At 36.9% G+C, this 26,786-nt stretch overlaps 1 protein-coding gene across 1 annotated transcript; it reads right to left on the minus strand.

Moving 5' to 3' along the window:
* On the minus strand, positions 1-25,084 carry LOC133294282 (calcium-transporting ATPase 8, plasma membrane-type-like). Its single transcript, XM_061492934.1, has 33 exons — positions 24,598-25,084; positions 22,066-22,182; positions 21,944-21,986; positions 21,344-21,453; positions 21,121-21,252; positions 20,920-21,009; positions 19,321-19,390; positions 19,025-19,095; positions 18,810-18,893; positions 18,643-18,720; positions 18,497-18,568; positions 17,367-17,450; positions 17,205-17,287; positions 16,999-17,107; positions 16,837-16,892; positions 16,367-16,409; positions 16,200-16,283; positions 15,803-15,937; positions 15,623-15,688; positions 15,444-15,542; positions 15,184-15,294; positions 14,680-14,850; positions 12,497-12,556; positions 3,780-3,944; positions 3,574-3,690; positions 3,149-3,247; positions 2,745-2,882; positions 2,563-2,663; positions 1,786-1,831; positions 1,456-1,590; positions 853-960; positions 675-766; positions 1-437 (listed from the first exon to the last, which is right to left on the minus strand). Exons 1-33 carry the CDS (start codon positions 24,763-24,765, stop codon positions 317-319), a joined length of 3,258 nt encoding a protein of 1,085 aa, XP_061348918.1. The 5' UTR covers positions 24,766-25,084; the 3' UTR covers positions 1-316.
* Between the last annotated feature and the right edge of the window lie 1,702 nt (positions 25,085-26,786).

The following is a 26,786-nucleotide window of genomic DNA, read 5'->3' on the forward strand; positions in this document are numbered from 1 at the left end:
TTGAAGTCAATCTATATCTTTGAAAATTTTCAAATCTACGAAAAAATTAATCAGCATCTGTCAAACTAACAATTACGTTGAACAAACGCCAAGACTTTACGTTGAACAAACACCAAGACTAGTAGATAATTCCATATACTCTTGTTAAAACCTAGGTATATAACAATTCCAAATTTGTCAGGAAATTAACTAGTTAAAACGACGTTAGGTCAGTAGGAAAAGAAACGCGTTTGAGCAACCAGTATACTATTCTCCATTACAAACACACAGGCCACCTCCAGACAACAAATGAAACAGCAGAATCAGCCTGAAACAGCTATTGAGAAGCCTCAGGTTCCTTCCTTCTTGAAGTTCTTTGAGTGTGGAATCTTGAAAAAATGTTATTGAGGGGAGTTGCTGGTACTGGTATCAATTTCCCGACCACAGCAATAGGCCAACTGAAAGTATGAGGAAAGATAAGAGCATGAGATTAGGATATCAGGTTAGCAGTTGTGCACAAGCAAACCTTATAGTCTCTATTCTACAGCTTCCTTAATTCCTTTCGTGCACTTGCTTAGAATAATTTCAACAATCAATTTAGGCCATTTTTGATATTCATCGAGGACAATCAATAACAGAAACTTACTAAAGAAGAAAAAAGCACGCAACGAGCAAGATACACTTGGCTAACTAACCTAAGAAATCCAATAATGATAGAAATGAGCCACTGCTTCCAATTAAGCCTGACTGTTGAAGTGAACTTCCCAAGAAATTCAATGATGATAATCTGAAAAACAGTAGCAGTTTAATGGCGGCCCAATGAACATTTCATTAACGAAGCTAAACAACGAGAGGACCTCAAACAAGACTAACCTGAAGCACAACAGTTAATCCCACTATCCCCATAAAGAGGTAATTTTTTGTGACTCCTTTAAAAATGTTGAATTCATCTGGCTTTCGTGCATTGAATTCATTAAAGATCTGCAGTTTTGAAAGCATACTTCTTTGTCATCATTTAAATGAGAATTGAAAGAAGAAAACAGTACAGTTATAGGGCAGCTACCAACATGGCCACGAATATAAGTTGCAAAAAAAAACGGGCATAAATCCCACAAACCATAACCTTATTCTAACATCAAAAGGATTTAGCACCCAAAAAAAAAACGAGGAAAGAAGAATCCAACAGCAATATTGATAAGAGGGAATCGAAACAAATCTCAGGAATCATATATGATCACAAGCAACAACAGAAAAACTCCAGAGCAGAGGCAAGCCATCCGAAATCTTTTGGGAATAGAATTACTTCTGGGTCCCACCAATATTATTGAAGCTTAGATTTTCCCCACAAAAATAAATGTTTTTAAGGAAAATAAAAAATAAAACGCCCCCACCTCCCCCCACCAAAAATAAAAACTAGTATGAAAATGTAGAGTCCTACCACTAAATTGAGACTAATGGGTGAAGGTAACAACTTACTTGAGAGATAACAAAAGCATTGAAGATCAAAGTGTTTTTTACTTTGACCGCATGGTCATGCTTCTCATGCCTCAGGCCCAGTATGCTAATACCTCGGAAATTGAGAACAAGCAGGACAGACACTTGGTACATTGCCTGAAAAATTCCAATTAATATTGATGATTCAGTTAGAGACAAAAGATGTACAGCATTCACAGCAGTAATGGCGAAGCAAGATACTGTAGTTCCTAAATCCTTTAGTTGGCCGTTCATGGGTAAAACAAATAATAAACAAATCCCTGCCGACTACAATGACAATAGGGGTACCAATAAATGAGAAACAAAATTCACCTGTATCAGTAAATTCCTCCACATAATATTTGTGATGAGAGGTTCTCTGAAAAGCACACAACATATCGTCAGTTCCATGACATAAAAAACATCCAATTGTTTTGATAATAGAATTGAAAACTAAACATGCCCACAATTCACAAATGCATTTAGGTAAATACATGCATGCGCCATGCGTGTACAAATGCAGCCTTCACTAGCATCTTCACTGCTATTGCCAAAACAAAATTCCGGAAGGGTTTGCCTAGCTTCACTGCATGCATTGTTTTTCAATTGATTATACCCTGCTGTTCTTATTCTCTGAAGAAAATCTCATCTTTGGTCCTGTACACTATGCTTCTCTCTTCAAATTTCTTTCTTCTATTAATGGTGTCGGTTGATGTTGATGTATTAAAAACTATTGTTTTGATTATAAAGCTGCAAACTAAATAGGCCCATTATTCACAAATGAATTCTGCAAATCCATGCATTACACAAATTCAGCCCCCACTAGCATCTTTATGGCTATGGGCAACGGTTTTTCTCGTCTTGAGGAGAAGGTTTTGCAGAACTTCACTAATGGAATGTATTTCAATTGATTATACCCTGCACCCTGCAGTCTTTGTATTCCTTGAAGGACATCTCACCTCTGGTCTTGCACATTATTCTTTCTCTTTAATTAATTTCTTCTATTAAAAGAAACAAAAATTAAAAAACAGAAAAATAATTGCTTTACAACTGTATTGTATCACTCCTCCTAATTTTCCAAGCACTGCAATCAGAAAAATAAAAATCAACCTTCGGCCCACTGGAGGCTGATCCATCAGGTGATCAGTGGGCGGTTCAGTCGCCAATGCTAGTGCTCCCAAAGTATCCATGATAAGATTTACCCAGAGAAGCTGTACAGAAGCCAACAAAGAGATATAACGACATCCTTAATAAATGAATAAGTGAGCACAAGTCAGAGAGAGAAAGTAGACCTGCACTGCATTTAGTGGGACATCACCAGTGGAAACTGCAGCAACAACATTTATAACAAGAGCTGCCACATTGACTGTAAGCTGAAACTGGATAAATTTCTGAATATTTGCATATACTGACCGCCCCCATCTAACAACCTACATACGGAGAAAATTGAAAGTCATTACCAGTTATACTTCCCATATCAGTTCATTATTATCAGCTCACATAAAAAATATCCAAAGCCATTAACTGCACCTCAATTCTTTATAAACATCTCATTATAAAGTCGGTATTCAAAAACTAAATTTCTATTTCTAGTAATACCAGAAATAACGCTTCAAGAGGTGAATGTTTAACAAGCAACATTCATTAAGAACGAATGTTATCTCCCAAAATAAAATTTATAAAAAAGAATACTAACCTTCACAACTGAAGCAAAATTGTCATCCAAAATAATGATATCAGAGCTCTCTTTGGCAACTTCTGTACCTTGAATACCCATTGCAAGACCTATATCGGCCTATATTCCAAAAGTATAGAATTACGCACAAACACACAGAATAAACACTAGTTTACTTCATAAGAACAAAAGCTCCTGTATTGGAAATTTGGAATAATAGTAAATTCAAATTTTTGAAAAATAGAAAAACAAGACATGATGTAAAGAAAATCCTTCATCAACACAAGGACTTGTCATCATACAATTACATGATGTGTATAAGATAGACATAGCGTCACATAATCATACTCAGTGTACCCTTATTATTATCAACATTGAAACATGTACTTAATCTTGAGATAACAATTCAAGCAGAAGCACAAAAGAACATAAAATGCTATGCAAACCTCATGAAGTGCAGGAGCATCATTAGTTCCATCTCCAGTTACAGCCACAACATGACCCTTCCTCCTCAATGCTTGTACAAGCAACAGTTTGTCATTGGGAGATGACCGTCCCATTACCTATTAGTATTGACACTGAACGTCATTTGCCAAGAAGTATATCACTATAAGAGCAGAAGAACAAGCTTGTCATAGTAACTGGACTCTACCGATATCGCTTCAGCAATTTCTTCTCTCCGTGCATCTGACAAGGCACGAAATGTGCTTCCCTCAATGATGTTTGGTTCTGTAGCTTCAGCAAATGAACCAAGTATTCCACATTCCACAGCAATTGCTTTTGCAGTTTTGACATTGTCACCGGTGACCATTTTTACCTAGGATTAGAAATCAAAACAACAAAATCAAAACTGATTTTTACTAAAAAGTGTATAAGCAACGCATATTGCATCTCTTGATTTAAATGCTGAGTTTACAGGAAATTTAAAATCAGATGAAACTACTAAGATAAAAATGTGTCTTTGAGACCGTCAAGGTATTAGAGTATTAAGTTCAGTTAGTTTACTGTAGTTTAGTTAGTTCACTGTACAGTGCGTTAGTTTCACTGTGCAGTTCAGTTCCATGTTTTAAGGAATCAATTACAACAAATGCAACTGATTAGCTTTCCAATAGCAGGTCTATAAATAGACCTCTGTGTACTATCTTCTTCACTTTTGATATACAACAGAATTATGAAAGTCTTTCTTCTCTCAGATTTTCTATCTCTTTCTAGTTCATCTTGATTTCGTTTATGGTATCAGAGCTCCAATCTTGGGGCCCTGATCCATTTTCTCTGTCTTTCTATGGCTTCCGCTACACAAAACAATCATGATTCTACTTCATCAGCTTCTCAAAATACTTCAGGTGATTCAGGATCACCTATACTCTTTAATACTCAGTTGTCAGTGAAATTAACGAGCAAGAATTTCCTCTCCTCTTATGAAAGCAAATAGTTTGTAGGAAATCATGATTCAAATATTTCAGTTTTAATTTCCTATTAATTAGTAGATAGGATTGATGACTCATTGATAAGATTGATTACTCATCACTGAGTCATTCTTAGCTATTCTTTCTTGAATTAATACTCCTTATGTAATTTATTCATAGTATCAATATACAGAAAAACAATTCTTTTTATATTTCAATATGGTATCAAGAGCGGGATTGTTCCTACCCTAGATCAACCACACTCAAGGCTGAAACTAATTCAAAAAAAATATCCAAACATAAATCAACCTCTGTCAAATCCCAGAAACCATACCTACAGACCTCCAATCGAGAAGGTGGAGTAACCATTGTACTCAAAAGGCACCGACGAGTGAAACGCCACCGGACCCATCGCCGTTAGACATCCCACGCACGGTCACTCTTCGGCGCGTGTAGCCCACACGCCACCTTCCCAGAATTTTTTTCCGACGCGACCTGCCCAGAGCATCTCGTCAGCTCCTCTACCTATTCCAATAGTCAGATCTAAAATCGGAGCAACTTGATTTTTCGGGTCCACGGTCAAACCTTCTCTCTTTATTCATGGCTTCCTCATATCATTCTTCCGCTTCCTCATCTGTCCCAAAATTTCAATCCTCTGGAGATAACTTAGGTATGCAGATCACTAGTCACCGGTTAAACGGTAAGAATTTTCTGCAATGGTTTCAATCTATTAAGTTGGTCATCCGGGCAAAAGGTAAGATGGGTTATCCTGATGGGAAAATTAAGAAACCTACTGAGGATGCTCCTGATTATGAAAAATTATGAAAATTGGGAGATCAATAATTCCTTGATAATGGCGTGGTGACTAATTCCATGGAACCACAAATTGGCTAAATCTATTTGTTCTTCGATACTGCCAAGGAGATTTGGGATGTTGTTCAACAAAATTATTCAGATGTGGAGAATACCTCTCAAGTCTTTGAACTGAGTAATAAGTTAAGGAACTTTCGTCAAAGGGGTATAACCATTACTGCATATTTTACTGCACTAACAAATTTGTGGCAGGACCTTTATTATGCATCCGACCTTAAAGGATTGAAAGCTAATACACAGTTTAAAAAACACTTGGACAAGGAACAACATTATGATTTCCTTGTTGGCCTCAATCGAGATCTTGATGAGGTTCGTGGTCGAAGATTGGGATAGCGAATGTTACCCTCACTTGCAAATGCCTTTGCTGAAGTTCGGAGAAAAGCTAGTAGACGGAGAGTTATGCTGGAAGAATAGAAATCAATTGATTAGTCTGATGATATGTTTGCATTGGCTGCCAAACGTACCATTGACGGTTCCTCTGGAGAATCAGAACGGGATGGTCATTCATGGTACACGCACTGCAATAAAATTGGTCATACCCATGAGAAATGTTGGAAAATCCACAGGAAACCTGCAAATTGGAAGCTAAAAGGACAGAATAAAGTCGTGCATATCAGGTCTCTACTGATTACATGGTATCAGAGCCTCGTGTCCCGGGTTCGATCATCGCCCCCCCTAATTTTCTTTGTGGAATTTCTTAGCACAGATAAGCTGGTCCTGATGCATCATCCACCTTCCAAACCCAATGGGCTCTCTTATGAGGGGTCGTGTTAGAGTATGATATAAACGGCCCTCACCTAATAGCTTAAGCTTTTGGTTGAATTAGTTCTTTACATGGTATCAGAGACTGGTTCTGATACCATTTAGGAAGCTGATGGTGTGTTTCTCAGCAAGACTCAATTTGAACAACTTCAGAGACTTTTAACTCAACCTCCTAAGGCCACTAGTAATGTGACCCCAACAAGGTACAGCTTTCCATGTTGATAGTCAAAATCATTGGATCCTTGATTCTGGAGCCTATTACCATATGACAAGTAATCCGACCTTGTTTTGTTCTTACACTCCATACTCTGAACCCTCTCGGGCGATCTCGGGTCAAGATCGCCGATGGCAGTTTCTCCCAGATTGCAGGAGATGGAACAATTAAATTTTCTGATACTTCATTTCGGATCAGAGAAATACAGAAATTTCCAGTTATTCCGATGCTGATTGGGCAGGATCACCCTCAGACAGGCGCTCTACTTCCGGCTATTGTGTTTTCTTTGGAGGAAACTTAATTTCTGGGAAAGCAAGAAACAACATGTTGTTGCTCGATCTAATGGAGAAGCTGAGTATCGTGCAATGACAATTGCTACCTGTGAGTTAATCTGGTTAAAGCAGTTGATTCAGGAGCTTCATCTTTGTGAACAGAAACAACCCATGACACTCATTTGTGATAATCAAGTTGCGCTACATATATCCTCTAATCTTGTATTTCATGAGAACCCAACATATAGAGATTGATTGTCACTTCATTCGAAAAAGGATTCAGTCAGGAGAAATCAAAACAGCTATTATCAACTCTAATGATCAACTAGCGGATGTCTTCACTAAAGCTCTTAGAGATCCTCGAGTTGAATATATTTGTAGCAAGCTTGGTGATCACAATATATACGCACCAGCTTGAGAGGGAGTGTTAGAATAGGAAATATTAGATATATAGATTTGGTTTCGATTTGTATAGATTAGATTTGTATTAGATTACTTTCCTATCCGGAAATATTCTTTTTGGATTAAATCTGGCTTCTCACTTAAGCCCATTAGAGTCTCTATATATTGTAACTCTCTGTATTAGCTTAATACACAACATATTATTTCATATTCAAGTATTGCAATAGGTGAACCTTTTACTGAAGGAGGGCTTATAAGAACTGTTCTTGAAGGACTACCTGAAGATTATGGTCCTTTATCACCTATTTTAGAGGAAAATATTCGAGCACCTTTGAAGATCTAGAATCACAGCTCTTGGCAATCGAGTGCACTGAGCCTTAGCTCTATTAAGGTTGCTCACAATCCTCCTCTGTTAGCCCCTGTTCCACGTGTTCAAGAACAGGGAAATAACAGGCAACAAGAAACCACGCAAAAAGGTCCTTACGAACAAGGAAACACCTTTGGTGGCTATGTACAGCCAACGAGAGGTGGTTGGCATGATGGTCGCGGCTAGAATTGTGGTGGCAAGAGCGGTGGCAGGTTCGCTATTATCTATCAACTTTGCCAGAAAAGTGGCCACGAAGTTGTAAATTGTTGGTGGAGGTACAACACAAATTTTACACCTTCTCAAGCAACTCAATCTCACTTTCCGAGGACGGTCAACTCTCTGGGGAATTTTCCAGCGAACTTTCCAGCGAATGCAAACTTAATTGTCTCTCAAATTCCATCTTTTCAAAACTGGAATAATATTGCTCATGCTCCTGGATCCTTGCAATCATTGCAATCTCAGACACAATCTCAAGCCTCTCAAGCCTCACTTTCTAATGCTAGAACTCCACATGCTCTTGCTACAACTTCAAATAGTCAGCTGGCTCTTGACTGGTACCCTGACTCAGGAGCTTCACACCACGTGACTGCTAATACAGCACACTTGTTGCAGAGCTCTCAAAATGATTGGCCGTATCAGAATTGTGTTGGTAATGGACAAGGTTTGTCTATCACCTCTATTGGTTCAAGCAGTTTTGTTTTGTTTCTCCTCTCAACCCACGCACTTCCCTAAATTTACATAATCTTCTTCTTGTTCCCAAAATTACCAAAAATCTCATAAGTGTCCGCCAATTTGCTAGAGATAACAAAGTCTATTTAGAATTCCATTCTATTCGCTGCTTTGTCAAATCCCAGGAGGTCTTACTTGAAGGCTTTCTTGGACAAGCTGGTCTCTATAAATTCAAGGGACTTCAAGCTCCTGCTCCATCCTTGTCAAGACATGTCTCCTCTTCAAATAAGTCTGTCAATTCAGTGTTTGTTTGTAACACAAATAATTCTGTTTGTAATTTTTTGTCATGTAGTCCAACTTGTAATAATACTTCTGTTGCTGATGTATCTGGCAGCTATGGTCTTTGGCACTCTGGATTAGGACATCCACATTTTGAATCTTTAAAAAAGATTCTATCTCATTGTAATATACCTTTTGGAAATAAAACTACATCTGATTTTTGTTCATCATGTTGTATGACTAAATCTCATAGGTTACCTTCCTCTCCATCTACAGAATACAATGAACCATTCACACTTATATTTAGTGACTTGTGGGGACCAGCCCTTATTCAATCTTCTCAAGGTTTCATGTATTACATAACCTTTGTTGATGTCACAACCAGATTCACATGGATTTATCCTCTCAAACAAAAATCAGAATCATTAAGTGTCTTCAAAAACTTTCATTCTCTAATCTCTACACAGTTTAAACAGAACATCAACTCTGTCCAAACAGACTGGGGTTGTGAATTTCGACCCTTTACAAAATTCCTCACTGAATTAGGAATTACTCACAAACTTATATGTCCTCACACCCACCATCAAAATGGGTTAGTTGACAAAAAACACAGACACATAGATGACATGGGACTTACTCTCCTTGCACTCAAATACTGGGATCATGCTTTTCTTACCGTTGTTTACTTAATCAACAAACTTCCCGCCACTGCCTTAAATTTCAAAATTCCATATTTTGAACTTCATAAAACTCTTCCTGATTATCACTTTCTTCGAACATTTGGATGTGCTTGTTTTCCTCTCCTTCGTCCATATAATAAGCACAAATTAAACTTCAGATCTCACGAATATATCTATGGTATTCACCTAGTCACAAACCGAAGGAAAACTATACATCTCCAACGATGTCCTTTTTAATGAATTTAGATTTCCCTTTCAATGAATTTAGATTTCCCTTTCCTAATTTATTTCCACCAACTTCCTCCACCGTTACAAACTCATCTCACTACTCCAGCACCATTATTCCTATGTCCTGTTTTCTTCCAAATAATTCAGCACCATCTACCCTTCCATCTACTGCCTCACAGACTACACATTTACCTACACAAACATCTAGTTCAAGTGCTTCCTCTACTGGCATAATCCCTCATTCTGCTACAGATTCATACCAAATACATCAGCTGCTTCTGGTCATAAGTCCTCTTTTTCTGCTCCTCAATCCATAGGGTCTAGTTCACCAAGTATTCATCACAGTTCTGACTCCTCCGCAAACTCATCTTCTACTTCTCAAACAGATTTTAGTTCCCTTCATATCAGCCCAAATTCTGACTCTACTGCAAACAAATCTAGTAATGAGTCTTCACCTACTCCTTCCCAGTCCTCAAACACTGCCAATCAATCTTCTTTATCCAACACTACACCACTATCCTTTTCATCTTCCCCATCTTCTTCAGGATCTGAATATATGCCCTCTGGTTCTCTTAGAATGTCACACTATCATTACCAAATCTAAAGGACCAACACCACTGCCCATATGGAGCCCGCTACAGTTAAGCAATGGCAGAACCCAAATGGTTTCATGCCATGAAACAGGAATATGATGCTCTCCTAGCTAATGGCACATGGTCTCTTATGCCTCTGCCTGCTTCCAGAAAACCCATTGACTGCAAATGGATTTTTCGAATAAAGGAAAATTCAGATGGAACAATAAATAAATACAAAGCTAGACTTGTTGCCAAAGGATTTCATCAACAACATGGCTATGGCTATCATGCAACTTTTTCTATGGAGGTTAAGCCCATAACTGCTCGAATTATTCTCACTTTAGCTTTATCTCATGGATGGCCCCTAAAGCAACTTTGATGTTAACAATGCTTTTCTTAATGGAGAGCTTTTGGAAGAAGTATACATGACTCAATCTCCAGGTTTTGAAGTCACAGTCACTGGTACGCAAACTTAACAAATCTCTTTATGGTTTAAAAGAGACTCCTAGGGCCTGGTTTGAGAAATTTGAAGCAGCTCTTCATCAACTTGGTTTTATCTCTAGCAAATATGATCCCTCTCTCTTCATTCTTCAATCCAATGGCCACTGCATTAATATCTTAGTTCATTTGGATGATATAATCATCACTGGCATCAATTCTGACTTAATTCAGCAGCTTACTAATCAAGAGCACTCCAAATTTGCTCTCAAACAGCTTGGAAATCTGGATTATTTCCTTGGCATCGAAGTCAAATCTCTCTAATGGGAGACTACATTTATCTCAGTCTAAATACATCAAGGATGTACTGCATAAGGCTGGCATGACAGAAGCTAAAGGCATATCTACTCCTATGATAAGTGGTTGTAAACTGACCAAACATGGTTCCGATTATGTTCCTGATCCCTCCCTCTAGTCAGCCACTTGAGGATCACTAGAAAATAGTCAAAAGAATTCTTCGTCATCTTAAAGGAACTCTTTCGTATGGCCTTTTATTTCATCCTCCTTCAATGCAGCAAGAGCAAACACATGGAACTCGATGACTTCTTTGTAAGAGAAAAGGTTCTGGCCAAGTCTCTTGTTGTGCAGTATATTTCAGGCCCTTTACAAGTTGCAGACACCTTTACTAAGCCTTTATCTGCAGCCAGGTTTGAAGAACTCAGAGACAAGCTCAACGTTTTTTATCACGCAATGTTGATCCAACCCGCTTGAGCTTGAGGGGAGAATAGTAGAGTATTAAGTTCAGTTAGTTCACTGTACAGTGTGTTAGTTCCACTGTGCAGTTCAGTTCCATATTTTACGGAATCAGTTGCATTTGCTTTCCAATAGCAGGTCTATAAATATACCCTTGTGTACTATCTTCTTCACTTTTGATATACAACAGAATTATGAAAGTCTTTCCTCTCTCAGATTTTCTATCTCTTTCTCTCTCTTTCTAGTTCATCTTGATTTCGTTTACAAGGCATCAAATTCAAAAGCAATGATACACACTGCAAAAAGACAAAATTCAGACCATTGAGAAAATGATGGTACTGCAAGCGCAAGGTTCTCAACTATCTTAAATTCGTTTTCATTTTTCTAATTAATGTAACATAAAACCACAATTTCTCAAGATTTACCTAGCCCAAAGAAGGTAGCAAATTAGTAACTTAGTCCAACTAAACAAATTTTAGTCAGTCGTTCTTTCTCTTAACGAAAACCAAATGTTGACACATCAAATTCAGAATACACTCTACAGGTTGCAATAGAGTAATATAATAAAATGTGCCAATTGTGTCATCAAATAGCAGCCATGGCAGAATGGGGTGGCGGAATTCATGGAAAACTACCATACAAATGTCAAGGTGAAAAACCTTTCATCTACCGCCATATGTCAAGTTTATGGATATTACCTTACCCTTTAGAAGCTAAAACATATTTTTCAATTATATAAAAAAGAAAAATAAAAAGATTTTTCAGCAACTCGGTTAGAAAACCCTCCCTTTGACCATAGCACATCAGTTCTACCATATGTATGCAACATATCTGTTCTGTTTCCATCTTCTTGTCCCTCAACAACTCTGTTGCATGCGTCTTTCGCCAATGTTCCTTAGTCACGTAAGGCCACTCATCCCTTTGTTAATATTTTTATTTTTGTTTTCCTCACAACCCAGATCCAATGTTCTTCTTGTTTTACGCAAATGCTCCTTGTTTTTGTTTCACCATAACAGAATCAACATGCACTATTTTCATTTCACATAACACAGCCATAATTTTGTTCTCACGTTTATGTTCATATCTGTTTTTCTTTCTTTTTTGGTAACCCCACCCACAACTCAGCATGCCCATTCTGACCAGATTTAGTTCTTTTCTGCTTGCTTTACATGATTTGTGATACTTTTAGCAAGTGTGATATGTATGCTAGAAAATGTTTTAATTGTTTATTATTCTTGGTATAAGTTATTAGATTCTTGTTATTTATATTATGCAAGTCTTATACTACATTCACAATTTTTAACATGGCCTCCATTCATCTGCCATTCACCACACCATCATCCCACTATTGATAACACTTGTTGTAATGAACATGTTATAACTGAAAATGTTAAAAAATAAATATCCTCATGGGACACCAAACAACTTTCAAAATCAAACGTATATGATACCTTAACCCCAGCTTTTTGGCAAAGCTGAACGGCATCTTTGACACCAGGTCGACAAGGATCCTGCATTTCAATATATAAGTGATATAAGAAAAAATAAGAATATACAGAAACGATAGAAAATTAAGGATGTACATGACAACCATTCTATTCGCTAGCACTGTTTCTGAAAAAAAACAATTCTTTTCTATTTCTGTTCCTTGGAACAGTTTCTGAGAAAAAAAATATGTTTGATAACATATTCAATTTTTATTCCGAGAATGAGAATTGCGTTTGATAATACAACAAATAATATAATAAAAAATAATTTCTATTAAATATAAAAAAAATTGGATCATCACTTTCCTTTCCATATGGTGTGGTTGTGGTGGTGGCGGCGGCGGCAGTACGACGGTGGTGGCGGCAGTGACGTGGTGATGATAGTGGTGCTGGTTGTGATGACAGTGGCTGCGGCGATGACAGTGGTAGTGGGGGGGATGGTGGTGGTGGAGATGACGGCAGTGGCTGCGACAATGGTGATGGGGATGGTGGCATTGGTGGCGGCGACAATAGTAGTGGTGGTGGTTGTGATGGCATCATGGAGGTGGTGGTGGTAGTGGCAGTGACTCCACTGGTGGTAGGTGACAGTGGTGGTGGTGGTGGTGGTGACAGTAGTGGTTGTGATGATGGTGGTGGTGGTTGGTGGCGGCGGCATCGTCGTCGTCGGTGGTGGCTGCAGTAATGATAGTGGTGGTTGGTGACAGTGGTGGTGATGGTAGCGGTGGCGTGGTGGTGGTGGAGGTGGTTGTGATGGCATCGTGGAGATGGTGGTGGTGGTGGCAGTGATTGCGACGGTGGCGAAGGTGGTAGGTGATAGTGGTGGTGGTGGTGATGGTGGTGGCGGGGGTGGTGTAATGGTGACGATGGTGGTTGGTGGCGGCAGCGGTGTCTATGTTGGCTACAACAATGATAGTGGTGGTTGGTGGTGATGGTAGCGGTGGCGTGGTGGTGGTAGTGGCAGTAACAGCAGTGGGTGCAACAATGGTGGTTGGTGACATTGGTGGCGGCGACAATGATAGCGGTGGCATGGTGGTGGTAGTTGTGATGGAATCATGGAGATGGTGGTGGTGGTGGTGGTGGTGGCAGTGGTTGCGGAGGCGGCGGTGGTAGGTGACAGTGGTGGTGGTGGTGGTGGTGGCGGTGGTGGTGTAATGGTGGTGATGGTTGGTGGCGGCGGCGGCGGTGTCGATGGTGGCTGCAACAATGATAATGGTGGTTGGTGACAGTAGTGGTGATGGTAGCGGTGGCGATGGTGGTGGTGGCAGTGACGTGGTGATGGCGATGGTGGCGGTGGTTGCGATGATGGTGGTGGTGGTTGATGGCGGTAGTGATGATGGTGGTGGTGGTGGTTGCAGCGGTAGTAGTTGTGGTGGTGGTGATGATGGCATGGTGGTAGTGATGGGTAGAGGTGGTGGTGATGGTGGCATCATGGTCGTGGGGGTGGTCACGACAACACTAGTGGTACGACGGCGGCGACGACGATGGTGACAGTGGTCGTGTTGGGATAATGGTGGTGGTGGTGGTGATGATGGTAGAGATGAAAAGTGATTAAGAGATATAAATGTTTCTCATTTTGTGTCCGGGAACAAAAATGCAGAAATTTTTTCTGATTCTTTTTTCTGTTCCCCTGCACAAAAATTAATCTGGTTCATCCCAGGAACAAAAAAACAAACTGGTTTTACCAAACGAGTTTTCTATCCATTTCTGTTCCCGGGAACATAAATTAAAAAAAAAAATTGATTCCGGAAAGGTTGTCATGCGCACTCTAACTGTCGAAGCATTTTTAGCTCATATGCTGTAAAAAACTTAGATTATCAACTATGTTTTTATGTGAAGTTTAAAGTCGCACAACCCTATAATAAGTCATAAGATAGAAGATTTTACATGTAAAATGGCAAGGTTGAGCTAGGAGAAATGCCTAATTAATAAAATAAACAATATTGAAAATTCCCTACTGCCTGCCAAGTCCCTAGTTAAAACAAGTAGGCAACAATTGGATTTCGGAATAAATATGTATTAAAACCAGTGCTAAGGAGCTTCAACTTTAAATCAGAGAAAAATATAACTATGAGACAATATCACATAAAAATAGAAACAAATATGACAAAGATGACAATGATAGGCATGTTTCTAGAGAAATTACATACCTTAAGACCAACAATAGCTAGTAAAACAAGATCATTCTCTGGTAAAGACCAGTGAGCAAGTAGTTCTTCATTAGTCGGAACCTTCTCCTTTTCGTATGATCTATACGCAATGGCAACACAACGTAGACTATCAGCAGCCATTTCTTCAATAGCTTTTTTGAAAAATGTCATCTGCAAGTCAGGAAAATTCCACTCAGCCATTTTTTAAAATCAATAAAAAATTAGTGGGTGTGAAGAGTCATCCAAACAGCTCATATGCTAATTTTGTTTGCTCTGTTTTATAAATGCATATAAGATACATATGAAAGCTTTTGAAATTCTCCAGTCATAAAGAAATTATATACTAATAGAATCCACCAAAAGGACAAGATACAGAAAAGCAACAGAGGAGAAGAGAAAAAAGATGTGTAGTCTGAGAAAATTTCCAAACTGGGCAATCGAGATGAAAAAACTAATAATATTGCCTTCATTTAATGATTTTAATATGTAACTAGTTTGTCAAACCTTCTCCTCATCCATCTCCACCAATTGGTCATTTGCATCAATGTACCCTGTACAGCAAGCTAGGACTATCTCAGCAGCACCTTTCCAATGTATATGGACTTCAGAATCAGCCTGCAAATAAGCATAAAATTATAATATAGGGCCCTGGCTAACAAAGCAGATATAGTGTATAATATATTAGCTACCTTATAATGTTTCGTTAGTCTGAAACAGAAGTAACATATCTACATAATTGAATTAATACACCAAGAATATAGTACCGTCTGTATTGCAACTCCGCCTCTTTTTTTCTCTGAATTGAATGGAAAGACATGAATAATTGAGGATTCTGACCGAGCAGCGGCAAAATTCATCCCAAGCTGAAATTCAGAATAGCAGTCATAACTAGTTCTAACTTGTAAGCACATAAATCATTCCAAAAATAAGGAGAAAAACAGACCAATACTCCCCAATGTAAAATTGCCTTTTCTGTTGGGGATCCAGAAACCTCGATATCATTAGCACCCTGTAGTGGACATAAATATGCAAAAAAGTAGTTGAACCACCTAAGTTTCTGCTCATGTGCATTTATTTTTGGGGAGGGGGGCTGTACAGTGTAAGAAAATCAATTCAAGCATACCTCGGGTATATAAACACTGCCATTAGTGTTCTGTGCAATACCTTCAATGAGCAGAGAGTGAAGGATAGAAGAGAGCTCCAACTTGTTGGGAGGATCAATCTTCTTACCCCCAGCATAAGCCTCAACCACAGTCATCTGTTTCATAGAATTTATAAGAAATCAAGAGACAATGAAAATCCGCTATACAGACAATTATATACGCCAACCAAGGCCAATAAAAATGAACTTCCTCACAATATTATCCAAATTTCCTACTCATTAGACTTTTATTGGATATCATATTGGTAGAATAGTTGGCATTTTGGACTCCCATTTTATCTTAAAAGTTGAAAGTATTCTTGTAACTTGTCATTAAAAAATTATTAATCAATAGTTCAAATACTGCATTACAACTAACCTGATTCATAGTCAATGTGCCAGTCTTATCGCTGCATATTGTTGTGGCAGAGCCCATTGTCTCACACGCAGAAAGCCTCCTCACCTGCAATAAAATGTGTCATATTAAACAGAGATTCTCATATATGTGTCAAAATCCAATCGAAGCACAAACGTCAATTGGCATACCAGAGCTTTATCTGCCATCATTTTTCTCATTGAGTAGGCCAGTCTATAACCATTGTCAATGGAAAAAGCGTGTAAGTACAGATAAAAAGATTTAAGACAGAGGGAGAAAGAGAGAGGAGGGTAAAAAACTATATTACAGATCTGAAACTGAGCATCTTAACAATCAAATAATGCTTGACATAAGGATAAGAAAGAAAAAAAAAAATACTACAGTTTTTTTAAAGAAAAAAGGAACATTAAAGTTTAAACAACATTCATAAATTGTAAGTTGGACCCAGTATTGGGTTTGCTCAGTCTTACCAAAATCTGCCACTGAATTAAGGAAACAAATTTAAACATAATGAAGTACAAGAATAATGGCAAATTTATCCACAATGTGCAATGGTATCATCGTTGAAACATAACCATTAAGACTTGGCAATAACAAATGAAGTTAAATTAGAAGTTCAGATCAAAATTAGCATACTTACGTCAAAGTAACTGCTAATGGGAGCCCCTCAGGCACTGCAACCACTACAATGGTGACCTAAATATTGAATGGGTTACAATCAATGTATAAATAAATATTGATACACGTGTCTTTAATTGCACCATGCATGTTCTGGCAACCTAGTATTTATCAAGGCACATACCGCAACAGTTACTATCTTAATTGCTCCATCAATAGCATGACCAACTTTAGTCTTCCCTGCTTCAAATTGAACCGACCCGTCTGGATTTTTAGTATGCCCAGAGAAATATCTGCTAATAAGTTGCCACTTCAGAGGCATGCAAAAAAAAAAAAACTTCGACCCATACAAATAAACATATGGCAGCCATAAGCCAATAACTAAGTTACCTGGCCAGTAGCACAATCAGGACAACAACAGCAACAGAGAGTCCAACTATACCAATGAAGGTGGCTACTCCATTTAAGCGGACCTATATGCAGATCTTATATAGGTAAATAAATTATAAGAAACAGAGGAACTCAGTCAGAATTCATAGGTAAGATAAGGACCTGCAAAGGTGTTTCTTCGCCAGTATCTTCTGAAATGCTAGCCATTAGAAGCCCCCATTCAGTATTAATACCAACACCAGTTACCTGCAAAAACAAATGAACAACTAAAAGGTAAAACCACCAAACAAGTTGTTTTAATCAGTAACAGATACGAAAAAATTAAGAAAATAAATATAACCAATTTAAAAAACACTCTTCATTAAATCCCGACTAGCGAGGGTAGGGGTGAGGGAAATCCTTAAATGCAACCTAACCCTTACATATTCACAAAGAGACTGTATCCAAATTTGAACCCGTGACCTTTCAGTAAGAGAGCAATTTTACTGCTACTCCAGACTCGCCCTCAAATATATCATTTAATATATTGAATTATTGAAAGAAGCTCAATACAAGTAAATCCATATTTTCCTACTCCAATTCCCTCTGCCTCAAATGTTTTCATAACTGAATTCAAACTGGGAATAAAATCCCTTCCAAAGAATAGCATGCACTCAATAAGTAATAATCAAAATCCTTTACAAAAATAAATAAATGTATCTGTAAAGAACCTTGGGATACACCACCCCAAAAGCTAGCTCAAAGGGTGGGAGTGCCCAAGGTCTTATAAACTCCACATTAGTTGCACATACAACCAATGTGGGACTATATATCTCAACACGCCCCCTCACACGAAAGCCCTTTGGGCTTGAAGCGTGGACAATGCAACAGGCCCAGACTACCTGTGCTAAGAAACTCCACAAGAGAAAGTGGGGGGCGGCGAGGCTCTGATACCATGTAAAGAACATTGGGATACACCACCCCAAAAGCTAGCTCAAAGGGTGGGAGTGCCCAAGGTCTTATAAACTCCACATTAGTTGCGCATACAACCAATGTGGGACTATATATCTCAACAGTATCAAATACAAAGGATAAACAATGTGTTATAAATCCAATCAGGAAAGACTTCTCCAATTAGCGCACATATTTTCGGTCCTTGGGATAATTACCACCCACACTTACGAGCATAGCAACTATTACATTCCATTAACTACATCAACAATCCTTTGAAAACACTTAATTTGTAAAAACTAAAATCAAGACAGCATACAATACAACTACAAAAATGGAAGGGAAAAACAAGTCTAAATTACCAGCATAGTGCCACTGCCATCTGCAACTTTACATCCAGACATCAGAAAAGGATCTTTAGAATCCTTATACACCTGCAAAAAGAAAAATCGTTATAGGAAATGAAGTAATAATTCCATTTTCCCACAACATATAAATAAATACTTACAATTTTGCTCTCCCCAGTCATACTTGACTCATCAATTGCAAGAGAGTGACCAGTGATCAGAATTCCATCAGCAGGAACCTAAAAAAAAAGCAGAAAACTTAATAACAAAAAGGAAATACAATCATTAGTTATGATGAGCAAAATGACAAATAAAAAAATCCATGTACCTGGTTACCAATATTAAGAGGTATCACATCCCCAACAACAATATCATATATTGAGATCTCAACCCTTCTACTTCCTCTAATAACCTTCTCATGCACAAATCCAAATATAAAGTTAAAATATGTCAATAAAATGGCTAAATATATATGTACATATAATACAAAAATTAAAAAGTTAAACTGAGCCAAAATATATTAAGGAAAAAAAAAAATCAAACCTCCAGGCGTATATTTCTCTTCTCTTCATTTAGCTCTCGAAACTGAAGAGACTGCTTATAATCGCTTGTGGCTACAAAACAAGGGAGAAATGAATGAGGGTGATGGGCTCTACAAGGAGAAATTACTAGAAACATAATTATTATAACAACCTCAATAAAATACAAAGTGAACAGTGGATCATGAACTTGTGAATAGACCAAAGACTTCATATCAAATAGAAAATTGCAAAAGAGAATCATAAAACATGAAAACAAACACTTTATGCATTTTAAAGCTTACAAAGATAATATAATACCTGTAACAACAATAACAAGAATAACTGCAAAAGCAATGCTTCCCCCATCATACCATCCTTCCTTAATACCCTGCAACATAATTATTTCTAAAATGGATGAAGCCAAATTCTTAACATAAATATACTCCTAATCCCAGATTAGGAATGGAAGGACGAAAAACAGAAAGGATAAGGAAGACAAAAGATCAAATGAATTAACTGATGATAAAGATAACAGTCAAAAGAATGCAACATACAGATCCGCATAAAAGTCATTTAAGTCCGGAAAATCTTACATTGTAATTTATTTGAACATTATTATACTTATGTAACTACATACTAATGCTGCTGACCTGGCATATAGATAGTACCAGCATATTGAAAGCTACCAAGCTCACCGAAGCAAGGTAGTCAAACTCGAGATCTTATATAGGATCAGAAGGGGGTGAAAAAATGATAATGAATTCGTAAAGATAATATATTAAAGTATAAAATGATACTTAAAACATATATATTAAAAAAATAATATAAATAAAAAGAAATAATATATAAATCACTATTAAAATTTAAATAACTTTAAATTACAAAAGAAATTCAACAATCAAATTTTATTAATTATATTAAAAGTTTTAAACTGTAAATTTACATAATAGAAAAAAGTTTTAACTTTTAAACTGCAAATTCAAACAATAGGAAGAAAAAAAATGAAGTCAAAAACTGCAAAGTTAACATCAACATCAACGACACCTTTATCTCAAACTAGTTGGAGTCGGTGATAGATGAACCCAAATGAAAGGTACAAAAAGATTGGGAAAAAAAGATAAAAATAAAATTTAAGTATATATGTGTGTGTAACATTATCCATAGAAAGCAGTAAACAATTAGAAGGAAAAATAAATTAAAATGAAGATAAAGATATATACGAGGACAAAAAAGAATAAGAAAGTAAGAAATAAAAAAATAAAAAGGAATATAAGGAAAAAACAAATAAAAAGAAAAACTGCAAAGTTAATTAATAGAAAAAAAGTGAAAAGGATGAAAATCAGGATCATGTGGATACAGCGATTTGGAAGTGGAAAAAGATCTCTCTCTCTCTCTCTCTCTCCAGTGGCCTGAGGTTCACTTGCAGTTGAAGAGGACTCTGCTATTGCCCTCTTCGCCCTCACATTTCTCAGAGGTATGGAAAAAGATCGCCCAATCCCACCATTTTGCGATTTTGCGTGAATTGTCACACAATCTTGACTACCAGGCACCAAAGTAAGGCACACTATATGCATATAAGGATTAAACAAAAAGGAAGCCTGCTATCAAATATGCTATTGACAAATCCAAGAATACCAAGAAGAAAGAATTACAAGGGACAGGGCAAATAAGAAACTCTAGCATTCCCATTAGACCACAGCATGACCAAGAAGGTAATATAAATCAGTATGCAGAGACCAGCATAATTTAGAGGATTAATATTTTCAAGCAAACCGGCTAAATTAGTGGGAAAAAAATGCAGAAAACCAAGGCCAGTGCAAAATTTGGAGATTAATATTTGTATGCAAATCAACAATGCAAACCACTGTTTGCACCACGTACAAAGAATTGCATCATAACTTTTTCAGCCAACCTCACCTCAGATTTTATCCCCAGTGCCAATGAAGCAGCTGCAGCTACCATTAAAATAATCAAGGTCAGGTCCTTGCAAGCATCCCATAAAAACATCTGTAGAAAGAAACAGAAACAAAGAGGTCACTAATATATCTCCACAATAAAAAGAGTAAACTATACTACAACTATAAAGCATCCAATGATTTCAAATCCACTAAAATTCACCAAAAAACTTCTTCCTTTCTTTCGAGGATAATTGTTGGAACCAAATTCATTTTTCCGTTTTAGTAAGTCAGCATCATCACCAGGAATCCCCTTCTCTAAATTGGCTTTCAACAAATTTGACACCCCCACAACCTGATAGTGATTCAGAAGAAAAAAGTGAAAATTTATGACTCTGATCAATACCATTACCATGTTAAGAAAAAATTACTCTTGGTAAATATACCCCTCCATATTGCTGCAGAGCAGCAGCATCACGATCCCTTGAAATTGAAGCAAGTTCCTCTTGTCCAATGGGAAATTCACCAGTGGAGGTCGAAGGAGGTTGTGTAGATTCTAGCAGTTAAAAACATTAATAATCAATAGTATAAAAATAAAGACAGAAAAAAGTTGTCTACAGTTATCAACATACTAGGCCAAGTCACAGTGAAGTTATTTAGATAAAGGCCCATGGAACACCAAGCATCGTCACATAAAAGCACATTAAAAGTTTGGGTATTTAGAGCAGGAAAAACAAAACAAACAAACAACACGTGCCTGTCCAACAAGATTGTCAAAAATGAAAATTTCATATTTCTTAAAACAGATTTGAAATAAGATAGAGCTACACACTGTTTTAATGTATTGACAAGTCAAGTCTGTTAGGTTCAGTTATTGTTCAATTAGTTCAGTTAGCTAGTGTTCAGTTATATATATATATATATATATATATATATATATATATATATATATATATATATCTTAGAGATCATCAAATAACTAAAATAAACCAAAAAGGAAAGCCAAGATATTTACAAATAATAATGAGCATAATCCAATTACTCACCATTCACTGGCCCCCCAACACCTGCCTTGAAAAGATATGCTGCCTAATAGGGAAAAATAAATAATTAGTAAACTTCACATATGTAACATGAGCATAAGAAAGTCCAATTGAAGGAACCATACTCTGATAGCTTGTGCATGCGCTCTAATCTTTCTCAATATTTGCTTCTTCTCTTCTTCTTTTTTCAAGTCCAAGGTATAACGAAATCGCCGAGAAGCATTAAGCACAAGTGCTGCTTGCTAAAAAAATAAAAGGAATTTGTTCCAAATCCAAGTAACAAAAATATATATACATAAAGCCTCAAAAATAGCAATGCAGAATAGTCAAATGAAACTGGCTATTGGTCTTAACATAGTATATGACAAAACAACATTCATACTGCTTACTAGGATTCTTGACAAATTTCAGAAACGGGAAGTCTATATTTGCAGGTGCATCTTTGCAATTTCAGAAAAGTCACACTCATGCATAGAGTTTTATATTGACTCATCAAATTAATAAGAAAAAGCCAAACATTATCTATTGGGAATAAACTCCTGGTATTCTAGTAGTACTCAAAAGTTTAAACAAAAATAAAGTGAAATCTAACACTAATTGCTCAAAAAGGTATGTGCAAGTAGTCGAACTTTTTTAGTACTAGAGAATATTAAATAAAATAATATTTTCACAAAAGCTTAGGTGCATTTTCATTGAGAGTGAATTTTATTATCTAGTAGTTTTGTATTTCGGTCTCAACCCCAATAGCAAATAAGTAGTCATAGAGGTTATTTGCTTTTAGTAATGTCAAATTATCTCAATATTTAGAATATCTTACCATCTTTTATATGGTATCATTCGAATATTTTAGATCATCTTTAAAACATTATGTACTTATTAGTTATCTAATTGAGGAAGCAATTTTAGGCATTGTTACCTAATTTCATTATGTTTCCAAATTTTTTCTTTATTCAATAAGGGTTAGTAGTCTTATTGTATTACTAGGCTTGGGCTTGTAATAGTAATACTACAATATTCCTAATTATTGGAATAATAAAATAGGACCACCGAGTTAGTTGTGTATTAAAAGTACGCATCCTATCTGTCCATTTTATTTTATCCATTAGCTTATATTTCTCTTTACTGCCTAAACCCTATGATTTCAACAATATAGGACATTTTTAACTTATAGATGTCCTTTTTTTAAAACAAAGAAATTCAAAGTTGACAGGTAAGAATTGACATTTGACTTTGAAGGCTTGAGAGAAGACTTGCTTCTTTTTTGTTCTCGGCTTGAGTTCACAGTACTGTTCAGAGTGATAACCTCCTAATTTCAATTTCCATTCTTTCCTTTTCGCAACCCTAAAGGACTAAACCTCTTACTATTTAAATATAAAAATTTTGCTCTGCTTTTCTTTCATTAAAAACTTTGTCTATCTATAATTTGCAGGAATCGCATATATGAAACCCAGCAACTCATTCATGTTTTAGAACCCAAATCTTTTAGCCATAATGGAATCCCTAAATCTTAAACGCAAGTCGTCTTCTATCCCATAGGGTCTACTAGGAAAACAGAATGGCTCTTTAAAATGCATAAACTTTGGAATGACACATTCTGATGAAAGGTGGATTAAACCAATATTTATAGACACTATATTTCATCTTGTCCACTACAAGTGAATAAAGTTAATCAGACAAGCATATCATTCTTGAATGCTCCTTCACAAGGAAGGAATGACTTTCATCCCCCTGGAGCTTCCAAATTGATGCATTCTCCTCATTTTCCATTGAAATATGGATCCATCCAGCTCATCACTCCATCTTCAACCACAACTCAGTTAAAACCTGCTTTCATTCTTCATTACCTCAATTAATGCGATAAAACTTGGAATCAATGCAACCAAATCCTTCACTCAAAATTTTCTCTTACACCAAGCATCCCAAGAGTTAGTGCACAAGTAAAAGGCTCAAAGCTGACCTTTTCTGAGCCTCTTAACAACATTTCTCAAGCATGAGTTTAATCCCTAACTACCAAGCTTCTCCACCAGAAGGAATAAGAAGAATGTGCAGAACAAGAAGCAATTTCATCTCTAAAATATTCAGCACCCAAAATGTGATTAAAATACTTCACATAAATGAGGGAAATCTACAGAAACCACTCACTCTTTTTACTTGGTATCTCATTATGGTAGCATTTGCCGCACGGACAAAACAGAGCACAACATTATATTCTCTTCTCCTTTTAATGGAACACAAACATTATTTTCCGTCCGATTCTAATTTCGTCTACCAAGTACTAGTTTGACATTCCACATACTCAAAGTCTTTCTCGAGAAACCAAAACTATTTCATAGAATATATCCAGAGACATTATTCAAACACGACTACACTACACTACTTCATTGTTGTTCATTCCCTTGACAGTCTTAATCCACAACTGTTTTGTTTACCAAAAAAATTTCCACGACACAAAAACCCTATCCAATCATTTTTTCCCTCATTAGCATTTTACGAATACACACTGTACAAACCCTAAATTCACCTTAAATAGAAAACACAGTGCAAATAATTCAAAAATAGAAGATACAGAAGAAGACAAACAAGATAAAGTAAAACAAAAAACAATAAAATAAGAAAACAAAACAGAGTGTATGTGAGAGTTAGAATAGAAGACGTACTCTCCAACGCCTGAGGCGTTCAATCGAAACGTGCTTGGTTCTGGCAATATCAAACGGATCGGAGAAATCGCCGTCGTCGACGTCAGTGGAGAGGCGAGTCGCCGGGCCAGCCTCTATATCATTCTCCGCCGTGTGCCGGCGAGGTGAAGAACCATTCGGGAAACTCATCGTTCCCAAAAAAAACTGTCGCAGGAGAGATGGCACCGTCACTACTGTGCTTCGCAACAAATCATAACAAAATCAAATTTCTTCTATCGTTCAACTAAGAACTCCCGAACTTCTTCACACTTCCTTTATACACCACAGCACATCAAACTTAAAATCTAAAAATTAAAATAAAATAAAATAAAATCTTTCTAATTCCAGTCCAAATCCCGCTTAATCCGTTTCCTGCTTCGGAATTTAACGCTCTTAGCCATACTTGGAAACAACGCAGTTTGCTCAATTTTCTCAGTTGAGTAATATTTACCTTTCAAAAAACCCAAACCCACACTCCTTACTTGCTCAGGAATACTTACACAATTTTATTTAAATTTTATCATTTTTCTACAAAAATATCTATAAAGAAAATGAAAATATTATTTCCAAAAAAAAAAAAAAAATGAAAATATTATATTATTACCTTTTATGTCCCTAGGTGAAAAGAGGCACGACGAGCGTGAGTTACTTAACCAGGAAAATACACACTAGCTCTCTTTTTTCACTGTGGTACTTTATTTCCGGAATTGGTTTTTTTCTTCCGTGTGTTACTGTGAATACTGAAAACCTACAAAGTTCAAAAAACAATAAGGTAAACGCAATCATAACTAAGAACACCAAGAGTGTTTTAGAAACCGCTAGCAATGAAATCACATTTATTATTTGACATAACATAACTACTCGTGCAAGAAAATAAAACGTATATATGCTGCTTTTCAATTCAAGTTCAATGCCTAGAATAAGAATAGTTACTACTGTGCGTTTTTACGCGTTTACGCGTTTAGAAGAGAAGAGGGTGGACGAGCATTCAGCGGATTCAGTGATTCGTGGTAGCAGATATTTCGTGAGCGTGTCGGCAATTTGTGACGGTTGCAACGTGGGTCGGTTTTTGCCCCTTGAGTGTGTGCTTTTTCTTTTTTTCTTTTTTTCTTTTGCTTAATTATATTTTTTAATTTGCTTTCGTGTCACTTCTTTGGAAAGACAGTTGTACCACATGCAAGGTATTGGAGCCCTTTCTGCGCATTGATTGAAGCCATTTCCAGTTTAGCAGCAAAGGAATGTGAATTCTCACTCTCTCTTTTTCCCATTTTTAAGAGATAAGCTCAAGAATTGCTCTTAACACAAGGCACCTTAAAGTCTTGACACATTGCAAAGAGAAAAAGAAGAACGAAAGAGGATGAGCAACCAGCGTGCTTTTAGTAAAATGCTAGCTGGTGTGACAAGGTGAGCTAGCGTGGCAAGCCCAAAAGTGAGTGCATGAAGAGGGAGAGCAACGTGGCTCATGTGCAACCCACGCTCGCAACGGCAATGCTAACTTCAAAAGTCACGACGCGCATGAATTGACCAAAGAACATGAATATGACTATATGAGGAACAGGTTGGAATGATTAAAATTTCATATGACCAACAGAAAGCACCTGATATATTCAATTAATTTGTTGCGGGAGACGAATGTGGTAGTGGTTCACATGATGGAATCAACGTTTAACTTATAATTAGACTTTGTGACAAGAATATATGTGTAGTAGCATTAAAAATTATAGAAACCAATGTGGCCTCGAAAAAGCAGAGTTCACACAAAAATTACAAAGGGGAGCAACTTCTTTTTCAATGTGGTGTACGGCACGTCCCTTGTTAAAAGAGAGAGACGTTTATAAAATTATTTTTTTATATAAACCAGCTGGTGAAATTAAATATAAAAATAAATGAAATTACCCATTGAGCTGAACCAGGCTGATTAAAGTATATAAATAAATTAAAAGGATAACTAAAATACCCATTGGAAACGAAAGCGAAAGACCCATGATAGTTATCGGAGTAAAACACAGGTAGTAGTATATTTGGAAAACTCACCTCTTTCAGGTACGCGATTGGAACACTTTTCAATCCTATCAAGTAACCTCTGAACTAACCTGTTATATAATTCCAAGATGCCTACTCACCCTGCACGCGTGCTACTACACCTGTGTTTGGTATACGTTACAATTTAT

Source organism: Gastrolobium bilobum, unplaced genomic scaffold, assembly GCF_033153095.1.
Source record: "Gastrolobium bilobum isolate Gb01-03AN ecotype WA unplaced genomic scaffold, APGP_CSIRO_Gbil_v1 utg13751, whole genome shotgun sequence".
Taxonomy (NCBI): domain Eukaryota; kingdom Viridiplantae; phylum Streptophyta; class Magnoliopsida; order Fabales; family Fabaceae; genus Gastrolobium; species Gastrolobium bilobum.

Bases quoted from the DNA above. Each gene is read 5' to 3' on its own strand.
- LOC133294282 (XM_061492934.1), bottom strand. From the start codon at position 24,765: ATGAGTTTCCCGAATGGTTCTTCACCTCGCCGGCACACGGCGGAGAAT. The intron at 18,894-19,024 runs GTTTGATTTTTT...GTGCATGAGAAG, and splicing joins AGAGAAATATACGCCTGGAG to GTTATTAGAGGAAGTAGAAG. The intron at 16,410-16,836 runs GTAAGTATGCTA...CAATGGTTATAG, and splicing joins CCATTAGCAGTTACTTTGAC to ACTGGCCTACTCAATGAGAA.